General features: G+C 37.4%; 1 protein-coding gene across 7 annotated transcripts in view; it reads left to right on the top strand.

Moving 5' to 3' along the window:
- LOC150086675 (G protein pathway suppressor 2-like) overlaps positions 1-12,629 on the top strand; it is a 152,268-nt gene that overhangs the window by 57,573 nt on the left and 82,066 nt on the right. For all 7 annotated transcript variants that reach the window (XM_090371519.1, XM_090371518.1, XM_090371514.1 and 4 more), the window contains exon 6: positions 4,583-4,659. In XM_090371519.1, the coding sequence (XP_090227645.1) occupies positions 4,583-4,659 (77 nt within the window). The remainder of the gene's footprint in view (positions 1-4,582; positions 4,660-12,629) is intronic.

Below are 12,629 nucleotides of genomic sequence, written 5' to 3'. Positions count from 1 at the left end.
AAAAACAGTGAATACGAAAATGCATTATAAACATACCAACCTATTTAAAAAATTTCTCCAATGTTTGCTGTTTTAAATCCTTAGCAGTTAAATTCTCAATACATTCTTGTTTGTAACCTGTACAATAATTTCTAGTCTTCACTTTTCCCTCATTTAAGTTTTAATGCACTCTGTGACACTTCGGAAGATTTTCTAATTTCTCTGGTCATTGGCATAACTCTCTGGGCCTTGATATCGTCACTATCAGAATTTTCACTTTCCTCAATGTCAGATTTATGTGGTATAATTACATAAACTATATCCTTTATGACAGATCACTGTTTTCGGCAGATTTTAATCAATTTTTACCCACGAGTCGAAATTTTGTGTAATATTAAATGAATTACTGGTATACTCTGTTGCCACTGTGCTACTTTCTTCGATATTTATTACAGTACCTGGCTAAAGTTATTTGTGTGTTTGCCCTTCCAGTATTTCTTGTTTTGTTGCTGCACTAATGGAAATAAGATGCCGCTTGTTAAAGTTAGATACTTACGTGCTGTTCCTTAAAAGTGTAAGGATTTACAAAACATCTCCCGTCTTTTATTATTTTATTGGCTTGTTTTGATATTTTTCTCTGTTTGTCTGTGCTACTTCAACTTTATTACTTTGTTCCTGTACCGATGAACCCACCCTTTGCTATAAGACTATATTTTAAAGCAATAGATATGGCCCTCCCTCTTTTCGAAGAGTATTGGTCCCACGTCTATTACTTTCGGTTTCCTCGCAGCTGCACTCTGAATTAGTCAAAAAACTGTGATCATGAGCCATAACATTGTTGATTTTCTTTTTTTAACAATGGACGAGTTCACGATAAGGAGTATTCCATCCAAGAGTGCAAGTACTGAAAGTGCCAAGCCTGAAAAAAAAGAAACAAAAATTAGCGTGTGGACAGTATAGTGATTAATTATTTGTCTTTTGGATTTTTCTGGTGTGGTGATAAAACATGCCCAACCCCCGAGTGTCTCGTGTGCAGAGAAAAACTGAGCAATGCTGCTATGGCTTCTAGTAAACTGAAATGGCATTTCTCAAAAAAACATTCTTCTCTGGCATGCAAAGATATCAATTATTTTAGACGGTTGTTGCAACAAAACAAAAACAGGCAACGTTCATGACTTTGTTGGTACATATTTCAGAAAAAGTACAGGAAGCTAGCTATAAAGTAGCTGAAACTTTAATGCTGGTTTTTTTTTTTAATTTACAAAAATACATAAACAGAAACACCCTATTTACAATCATTCGAACCTGTGTAAGAAACTCCAGCAGAAAATGGAGCTTCTCTTACAAAATTGTAAAACACAACAAAACTCTCAAGACTCAAAAGTAAAAGAAATGCATGTCTGCACACTCAATGACATTTATGTATGTAGCCTGTTTGTAGCAGCTCTAGGAGCTGGGTCCATCTCTGCAAATTGTCTCTGTCTTGACTACAGAATCTGTGTAAATGACCTGAAATGTGAGCAGCCAACACCTGAGCAACTACTGCCTGATGCCCATCCCAAGGCACGTGGAGCCGAGCATAATCTACTATCTGCGCCTCAGTAGTGCGCTAAAATCCCGCATCCATTGGAGGTAATGCAGTACCAGTGGATGCCAGCAATCCCCTACTCAGGATGCCCAGTCCTGAGTACCAGCAGAAAGAAAAAAAATAATAAATAAATAAAAATAAATAAAATAAAATATATAAATTAATAATAATAAATAAATAAAAATAAATAAAATAAAATATATAAATTAATAATAATAAATAAATAAAAATAAATAAAATAATAATAATAATAATAATAATAATAATAATAATAAAAACACCAGTGGTTGACATCTCTGAACAACCTCAGAGATCAAAAGAATTCAAGTCCAGAATGACTAGTAGGTGACATAGGGAACAGCTCAGCAAGAACTTGTTGAATTATCCAGTGTGGTGAAGCATCTGCATTCTTCTGCTGAAGATGTTGGTGAAGATTTGAAGGGCTTGAAAGTTAGTCTCATTTTCAATTAAGGCTTTAAGATTGACTTCTGAGATGTTCTGAACCTTATTTTTAAGTGTTGTCCCTTGTTCTTCGTAGTTGGGGCAGGACAATAGGATGTGGTTCCAAGATTCCTCTTCCCCACAGGAGCAATTTTCATCATCTCTTCCCCAAAGAGAGATGAAAATAGTCCTGGCCCAGAAGCTGCTAATGAAATTTCAAAAATTCCACTCTCAGCTGACACAATCAGTTGCTGAGTCAGTGATATGTCCAGTCACATTAAAGACATTATGAAGGAGAAAATCAACAGCAGTCAGAAGTTCTCACTTCAGATCGATGAGTCCACAGATGTTAGCGGTTACGCTCAACTTCTTGCCAGCATTTGGTTCATCAATGGAGATGTAATTGCAACAAATTTATTTTTTTGCAAAGTACTACCCCAGTAATCCACCGGTGAAGAACTATTTCGTGCTACTAATGAATATATGCTCCAAAATGAATTAAATTGGAAGGATTGTGTTGGTGTTTGCACAGACGGAGCCACTTCCATGCCAAGCCTTTGCCATCTGCTCTGAAAGTTGTGCTGGACGAAGTAGTAAAAGTAGTTAACTTCATCAAATCGCGGCCCCTCGATTTGCGACTTTTTTTCATTTTGTGTCAGGAAATGGGATCTGAACACACTACACTCCTGCTACATACAGAAGTACAGTGGTTGTCATGTGGTAAAGTGTTAATGTGCCTTTTTGAACTTAAGGAGGTACAGATGTTTTTAACAGTTGAGGGGCATGAGTATGCAGAATTATTTGCAGATGATGAATGGGTGACTAAGTTGGCATATCTTTCCGATATTTTCGTTCACTTGAATGAGCAGAACCGAAAAATGCAAGGCAAGAACAAAAATCTTTTTACGTGTATGGATAAGATTCAAAGCTTTTGGAATAAGCTGGATTTGTGGATGCAACGCATTGCAAATGGGTTGTTTGAGACATTCCCAACTGTATGGCCACTTGCTGCTGGTAATAAAATGGTGATTGACTTTATTAAAAAAGATTTAGATAACTTGCAGCAGAAGTTAAAGTATTATTTTGGAGAGAGCGTTGAAGATTTCGACTGGATTCGTGATCCATTTGTTGCAGATACAAAATCTCCTCCGCTGAATGTACAAGAGGAACTAACAGATCTGAAGGCAGACAAAACATTGCTATTAAAACATTGTGAAGTGCAATTGGACACATTTTGGTTTTCAATAAGGAAAGAATACCTGGCAAGCTCTGAAGATGGCAATTAATATGTTAATACCATTTTCACCTACATTTGTGTGAACTGGGCTTTTCGACCTTGACTTAAATAAAACATCAAAGAGTGTGAGACTTAGATCCATCAATGAAGAAATGAGGCTTGCATTGTCAACAATTCCGCCACGCATCAGCTGTCTATGCAAAGCAGGCACAAGTATCATATTGAAGGTATGCATAGTTATTTTGCTTAATATTAATAGCATTTTTATTATTATTATTATTTTTATTTATTTATTTTTTTTTTTGGCGTTGATTTTGTACAGTGATTTCAGGTTCATAAAATGTTAATATATGCAGGAGCCAATTTCTGTTGAATTGTAGGAACAATAATAATTGATTCTATTGTGACTTATAGCATATTCATATTAACATTGCCATAACATAATGTTAATATTGCTTTTTGTGGGATTAAGATTTTGATGTGCTGTGATGTGTCGTGGATAACTTAAGGTGTTCTGTGAAGAGAAAAAGGTTGCGGTACACTGTTCTAGTGGATATGATAAAAAAAAATTATGACAGCTGGTATTGGTGTAGAAACTTTACCATTCATGTTTTTTTTTTTTTTTTTATATAAGCAGCAAGAAATGGTTGAAAGTGGGAAACTCTAAAAATTTATTTTTAATTTTTATACTATATTGCTTAATAAGATTTAAAAAAATTTTATTAGAAACAACACTCTTGTCCAAAATAAATTATTTCCCTGACTGCTTTATGGTCACAAAGCCAAATTCAAGGGCACCAAAAAATCTATGGAAAATTAGCACAATGTGGTAGAGTTGCATCCTTTTTTTTACTCCAAAATGGAATCTTAAAGAACTTTTTACAGACATGCTTCTGCAATTAAAAAATAATGGTGCAGTTGGGAAGTAAATGTCATACTTGAGGCATTTGCCTTCCAATTTAGGTACATTTAAAGATTTTAAAAGAACCTAAAGTTCACACTTTTTTTCCCCCTTTAAATTTATGCAAATTTGTTTGGTTTTGGGTGATTATTTTCATCTGCCCACCTGCTTGAAGGTTAAGAAGTGTCTTGGATCCTGAAGTATGAGAAAAGTAGTGAGAAATGTTATTGTGACACATCACTAAGCTTAATGTTTATTTTGAAAGAAAAAAACTTATTGAATTCAAATTCATTATAAAATAACTCTCTGGTATAATTATTAAGAGGAGTTGTTTGACATTTTACATTTTAATTAAGTGACAAATTTAAATAAAACCATTGTAGTATGTCAAAATTTGAAGGGATATATCTAATTTTTCATTTCCATAAATTTCCAGGTAATCCTACTTTAATGGGTCGTGCTCAAGTAATGTATAAAATAGGAGCACCGCAACAACAGAATATATTGTCAGCAGTATGTAATTTTGAAGGATTAATTTTTATTGATTTTTTTTTTTTTTTTTTTTTTTTTTTGAGATTCATTTATTATGCAGATATTGTTATTTTTAATTTCATAAGGAGCTCAAATATAAAATAGTATTTGCTGATGTTGACTTAAAAAGAGACGAGTGTGAGACTTTTGTAACATTGTTATTTTTGAAAAACATTGGGAATATATATCTTCACTGATCACTGAATTGTAACCACCCCATCCATAATGGACTGTGCCACATAGCCCACAATATTAAAAGCCAAACAGCTTCATATGCATGACCAGATGCAAATTACCAATTTGCATCTGGTTGTGTAAGTCAAAGTGATAAAGTAGCAGTTATGGGACATATTAAAGATATCCTGGAGTTTCAAAAGGGCATGATTGTGGGAGCTTGTATGTTAAGTGCCTCCATGTCAGAAACAGCATGTCTTGTCGGTTGCTCACGGTCCATTGTGGTTAAGGTGTATAAATAACTAGTTGTACCCAGCATAATATGCATGATCTTTCTGATTATGACGTAAATAGTTTAATCTGGATCCTTCAGTCTTCACCATTCTTGTTTAGCAGTGATATAATTCTACAGCTGTCACCTACAGTTACCTGTGGGATATATGCATATATCTCTATTTGCAGGTGATTCCCCGTCTTCTCCAACACATATTGCACAACCTCTGTTTTGGATGTAGGTGCATTATATTGTATCTTATTGAAGTCCGGGTCTTCTATAAATGCCATGCACATATTCATTATTGGATTGGCCTGGGTTATTTGATGCATTTGTTTATATGACTCAGCAAATGGGTTAACTTGTTGCATCATCTCGTCCAATTGTTGTGTTACTTCAGCCATACACCCTTGGTTTGATTGTTTTTCAAGCCGTTTTGTTGCTTCAGCAGAATCGAAAATATAAAGTTGTCCATATTCTGGTTATTTGCCTCATTTGGATATAACAGTGAGACCAAATGATAAATCTGGCTGTGTATTCTAAAACAGTATGGGACATTTCCAGGCAGTAATTTAATCTCTGCACCCATTGTCACAAATGCCATTGCTAAGTTGTACTCTCATATATGTTCCCTGTAGTTATTTGCTTCACATGTATCCCCTGTAAGCAGCTCTTGTAATAGAGTAGGTGTCTCAGATGGTGGGTCAAGTGAAACCTTTCCATCATGACAGCATTTAGTGTATTTGTTTGATGTGTTTAACTCATGTCCCCAATATCTTGCATTGCAATACTCACAGTTGTAACACATATTTCCTATGTCATGCTCTTCCACTTTAATTACAGCTTGTTGATTATCCGCATCCGGTACTTCTATTTGATTAGTCCTACGGCATTTCACCCATCTTCTCATTTCCAATCGCGCTTCTCTTTCTTCGATGTTTTCTGTCCATCTTCGTAGTCATAGAGTCTCGTTTCAGCCTCTTAGTCTATTAGATCTCTCCTCTGATGTTTTTAGCATTTCTATATTTTCTCAAAGTTCTTACACACTGTTCGGCCATTTTTACACTTCTTAAAACTTAAAAGTTTATTAAAATTGAAGACAGATAAAATAAACATACATCGATAGCTTTCGGACATAGGTTGCCTTTCTTCATTTGAAAAATGTTAGTACAAAAATTAATAAAGAATGCCCATTATGGTGGTCGTGCGAGGTGAACCACGTGAATGGGTGCTGGCAACAATTAGCAGTCGGAAAATTTGGGCAGCATACCTAAACGTTTTATATATATATATAGATGGTGTCATATGGGTCAAACCATCTTCCGCTGACAGAACTGTAAAGATTTATATAAGGTGGATGTTCGTGGTGAGCAAAGGATGCAGCCCGTTGAACAGGCTCAACAGCAGGTCACTGTATGACAGTTGACAACTCAATACAATGTGGGGAATGCAAGAATAATATCCCAAATGACGATGCTCCACAACTCAGACTTAAGGGGTTCCATAGCAGACAATCCAAGAGACACCCACCTCTCCTCACTGCTAATCATCATTGATGGTAAATGCTGTGGTGTCAACAACATGCTAGTTGGACATTGGAGGACTGAAAATGAGTGTGCTGATCAGATGAGTCCAAATACTTTATGCAACTCACTGACGGATGTGGCGGAAGCAACATGAGTCTGTGGACCCATTGTGCATGATACTCAATGGGTCCACAGACTGTACAGGCAGGTGGCACACTTTTTTTTTTTTTTTTTTTTATGAAAATCCAAACATGAAAGGTATCAAAACCTATATTACTTAGTACCGTGCATGGGTTGAAGGAGAAGTATGGGGGGAGGGGGATGCCGGAAACTTTGCTCTACAGACTAAACATGGGTTTCACCACTTCAAGCCTCCAATAAGCAAAGTGGTGGTATTTCACCGGTTGATGAAAGTCATCTACCACCTACAAATATATGGCTAATAATAATAATAATTTCAAATTTGAAGATCATTTATTAACTAATGACACTTGCTTAATATGGGGCATATTTTGCTGGCAAGAACTAGGACCCCCGGTGCATATGGCCCAATGCTTCACTGGTGATGTCTACTGGCAGCTCTTAGAAGACCATGTGCATCCTGCCTTGTTACATTTTTTCCAGACAGAAACAGGATCATTCAAGAATATAATCTCCTTAAAAAAGTTCAGGAAATGCTGAATATCAGTAGCAACTGTACTGCTCGACAAAATTAACAAAACACGTAGAAAACATGGTGTAACTTGTGCAGCTTGCGATGAAGTGGGACAAAATGTGGTAGTGTAACATAGAATAACAATGAAATGAGGATACAGAGAGAAACTCTGGACAGGTATAAGAGACATTTATAGGGGTTACATAAGATTTACCAAAAAGATCTAGCCAGGTGGGAAGGAGCAGCAGTGCGTAGCACACGCTTCTTGATTAGACCGGGGTTCGAGCCCGTCACCACCAAATATGGAGGATGCGGAAAGGTCAAGGAATGACCACTGCATATCCCGGAGCAATATGGCCTTAGTTGCTAATGCTCCTTAAAAAAAAACCAAACCAAACCAAAAAGATCACATTACAGAAATCGATACTTTTAACAAGTACAGGTCAATGTTGGAAAAAAGTCTTGAATTAGGTTTAATTTTAAAGTGTCTGCAATCCTGCCCAGACATGATAGAAGGAAGTATATGATGAGAGCCGTGTCAATCAATTCAGCCCTGGAGAGATTGTGCAAGGCTCGTGGGGTAGAATTTTTTTTTTTTCAGCATGGTCTGTGCTTGTTAACAGGAAAGATTGCTTCTACAGGGATGGGATACACTTAAATGGAAAAGGTGCAAGAATATTTGCTGATGCTATTGAGGCGATGTTAGGTGGGTTGGAAAACTGCTAGCTTGGGGAGATGCACAGACTAATAGATTAACAGTAGCCACAGGCACAGGTGGAAATGATTCTTGCACTGCCTCTAATCAGCAGCAGCCTGAAAAGCAAGTTTCTGGGGATTTCAGGAACTGCTGGGGGTCATGAAGCAAGTAAATACATGGGCTATGTTAGAGTAACTAAGAATAAGAACAGATGCATATACTCGCATTTACCAATGCTAGGAGTATAAGTTGATAAGTTAAATAAATTTAAGGAAGAACTGGACAGGTATTTGGAGGGAATGGTGTGATTGATTTTTTTTTTTTTTTTTGGCTGATGCTGCATAAGCTTTCTTGCATCACATGCCACTACTACTACTATAGTAAATAATTTTGATGAATTTGAAGTGCTGGTCAAGACATCAAAGGCAGATATTGTTGGAATATTAGAAACATGGTGCCACACAGATATAAGGAATGCAGAATTGGAATTTGGGGAGTACAATGTGTACAGAAAGGATAGAAAGGGAGGATGGGTTATGCTGTTAGTTAAGAAACAGACAAAATCTAAGGAAGTGCATCCAGTTGACATAGATGGACAGTGCAATGTTGAGTCAGTTTGGTGTGACATAAGCATTGGGAAAGCAAATATGAGGGTAGGAGTTTGTTATAGGCCTAATGACTCTGATGACTACAATGAACAATTCTTAAATCAGTGTGTCTTATAATGAGGGATTTTAACTTCCCAGATATTGACTGTAACTTGTGGGTTGGTCACTCACACACTTAACAAGGCTTTTGTGGATTTATTGGATGATTGTTTTCTACAGCAGCATGTTAGAGAGGCAAACAGAGGGAGTAACACTCTTGATCTGATTATCAGCAGTGATTATTCATGCATTAAGAATTTACAGATAAAGGAACCACTAGGTGGCAGTGATCATAATGTACTGATGTGGGATATACTTAAAGATGTAACTACCATCGGGGGTAAAGGGAAGAGTTTTTGCTTTCATCAAGGTGACTACAGTGTCTCAGAGAGTTTTTAAATTGTATACAGTGAAGAATTAAGAAGTACTGTTCAAGGTTTAGGCCTAAATGGATGTCAGACGAACTAATGAGACTCGTGGCAAAGAAGAAAATGCATGGTATGCATATAAATTAGCAGACAACATGATCATTCTCAGATAGCTGCCAAATAAATTAAATAAGTATTTTGCATCTACATTCACATATGAGGAGCTATTCAAGAAGGAGAGGGCCAGATATTTTTCAAACTCTAACAGGGAGTTAAATGATTTCATGATAACTGAGAGCAAAGTAGGGGAGAAATTGTTGAAGTTAAACATAAGAAAGGCACGTGAGGTGGATGGGATGTATCCAGTTATATTAAAGGAGGTGGCAAAGGAAGTAAGCAAACCCTTAGCCATAATTATGAGAGCATCCTTGACTCAGGGAAGCCCCCATGGACTGAAGATGTGCAAATATATCTCCAATTCACAAAGGCGGATCAAAGGGTGACATGAGTAATTACACACCTTGTTAGTTTGACTTCTGTTCCAGGGAAAATCATAGTCACTGCTTAAAGAAGCATTGCAGGATCATCTAGACAAGGCTGCAGTAATAATTCAGACATATCATGGGTTTGTTAAGGGGAAGCCTTGTCTGACCAATTTTATTGGATATGCTATGACGTGGTCACAAAGGAGCCTGATGCAAAAAAATAATTTCAATATCATACACTTGGATTTCAAGAAAGCTTTTGATACTTTTGCATATGGAATACTACTGTATACATTGGAGCAGTATGCCATCAAGGGCAAGTTGCTGCAGTGGATAAAAAGATGGTTGAGTGGGAGGAGAAGACAGAGAAAGGTAAACAATGGGCACAGCTCTTCTTGGACTAATGTTATTAGGGTGTGCCCCAGTGTTCCGTGTTGGGTCTATTGTTGTTTTGTATATTTATTAATGATATTGATGAAGGTATATCAAGCTCAAGCTTAATGTCAAAGTTTGCAGATAATACAAAGGTTGGCATGGTTGTTAATAACAGTAATGACAGTATGCTGCTGCAACAGGATCTGGAAAAGTTGGGCAGATGGGCTGAGAAATGGCAACTGAAGTTTTAACATTGACAAATGCAAATTACTGCTTATGGGTAGCAGTAACCCCAGATTAACATACCAACTTTGTAGTGTTACACTCAGAGTAGTGGAGAATGAAAGAGACCTGGGGGTAATTGTGTAGTCAGATACAAAGTTTTCTGAGCAGTGCAGACAGGTTGACAGAGTAGGTCATGTGGTTTTGTCAATGATACACAGGAATTTTGCAAGCAGAGATAAGGAGGTGATTATTCACTTGTACAAGTTAATGGTCAGGCCACACCTTGAGTACTGTGTACAGGTACGGAGGCCTCATTTTAGGAAGGATGTAGAGTTGCTAGAATGGGTACAGAGAAGGGCAACAAGACTGGTGAAGGGAACAAAGGGATACTCTTACCAAGAAAGGCTGAAGTTCTGCAAATTGCAGTGTCTGGAGACTAGGCACCCGCAAGGCGATCTAATTGAGGTGTATAAGGCCTTGAATGGATTGAGCAGGCTCAATGCTGATAGGATTCTTCCTCTTGCTTAGATTATAAACCTGAAGGGGCATTAACTGAAATTCAGAAAAGAGAGCTGTCAAATAGATGTGTGGAAATTTGCCTTTAGCCAGCAGATAGTTTATTGCAGGGACAAACTTCCATCTGTCATTGTGGAAGTTGATAGCTTAAATAAATTCTAGGCAGAACTAGACAAACATTTGGCATGAATGGATGGGTGAAATGTGAATTTTTTTTGTTTTTTTTTGACCGATGCTGTATAAGTTTGCTTTCTTGCATCGTAAGCCTCTACTAATGCTAATGATACAAGATGTTAGAAAATATGGAACAGCAGTGAACCATGCTTGATATAAGGGTGTCTAGAAGGTTCTGGGGCAACAAATCCCATTCATCCATCAGCACAGACTTTAGCTCACCAAGTGACTGAGGAGTTCACTGTCACCGTGCAATACGATGCCCAAGAGTGTCCCACACGTCTGATTGGCTTTAAGTCTGGTCATGCTGGCTACAACAGTCATTGGATATATTCAGTTTCAAGATATTTCTCCAGCACTTGAGCTCTATGTGCAGTGGCATTGTGCTTGAAAAGAAAATCTGGGCCAACCACACCCCTAAAAAGCCACACATTGGGTTCGAGAACGTTCTTGGTACCTCTGGGCAATTATGGTACCCTTAGCAGAAACATGAAGAATGGTACTGCTGTTGATCATTATTCTGCCTGACACAAGAACACCCACCGCCTCCACCATAAGTGTCCCTTTCTCTGATGTTGGAGGGATGGTACCACATTCCTCGTCTCCAGATGAAATATCATCTGGAATCTGTTTGTAGGCTAAAGTGGGACTCATCAGAGAACAGAACTATAGTCCATTTGTCAGGGCTTCAAGCCACATGTTCATGGCACCAGTTTTGTCAAGCTCTGTGGCAGTTTGGGGTTAATGGGATATAAGCCACTGGCTTCCTTGCATAGAGCTCACATGAACTGAACCTTCTTAACACAATTTGGAAAAATGTTTTCCAAACATTTTTGGAAATGTTTTCACCTGTGGCTGCTGCAACCTCAAGAGACAGGTGATGACAAGACATCTTAGGGTTCCCTCTTGCTGTTAGAGCCAGACGACGGTCTGTTCTGGTTGATGCAGTCCTTGGGTTACCTTGGCTAGCTCTTGTTGTAATGGTTCCTGTTCCTGTTTGCAATTCACTAGCTCAGTGAATGCTTTGTTATAAAATTTGCGTTTTCCTGTGCCTTTGCGTGATCAAGATAAGTGGAGAATTTTGAATATAGTTTAGTTTTAAATTTATAAACATTACCTATAATAAGAGTTATGCATAATGACTTTTAAAACTAAATAGTTTAAAAAATCAAAATGCAAGTTGCAAACATCACTTTCCTCACAAACCTCACTTTCCAAACATCACACCATGGGCTATCACCGCCATCCACACCACATGGAAAAAGCGTGGCTTGAAATCAAGATAAGGCTTAATATAGCCAGGGTGTACAGTAAAAGGGTGCAGAAGCACACGTGCTTTGAGTGGACCATGGTTCAAGTCTGCATGATTGCTAAGTACAGCTAATGATTGTATTCATTGTGATTAGTGGTCATGCCAGAGTATAAACAAGAATCAAGATATGGAATCTTTGTGGGATTTTTCACAATGTTGTCAAGTTATTTAGTCTTGGGTGAGGGTTGAAAATAAACAAAACTGATCATATGCAATTTACTAACAAAATACAGTGATACCTCACAGCCTTAGTTACTTTGACAGAAAAACAAACAGAGGCCACTAGCTTTAGTGTTAAACATAAGTGTTGGATGTGACCGTATCACCATACAGGAAGTGAACTTTGAATAACGAATTGTGAACAATGTTTATATTGCCCAAAGATTTGCTCACCACTTCTCTGCAATTCAGGCAATCCTCCATTTCCACCACAGACTTTATAGATGGATAATATTCTTAATAATATTCTAGTAACCTGATGATGATCTTGAAACTTTCCTCAAAAGCCTAGATTAGGACTACTC

The sequence above is a fragment of the Mastigoproctus giganteus genome, chromosome 4 (genome assembly GCF_048544385.1).
Source record: "Mastigoproctus giganteus isolate SK-2022 chromosome 4, ASM4854438v1, whole genome shotgun sequence".
NCBI classification, from domain to species: domain Eukaryota; kingdom Metazoa; phylum Arthropoda; class Arachnida; order Uropygi; family Thelyphonidae; genus Mastigoproctus; species Mastigoproctus giganteus.
This window is presented reverse-complemented; position numbering and strand designations above follow the sequence as displayed.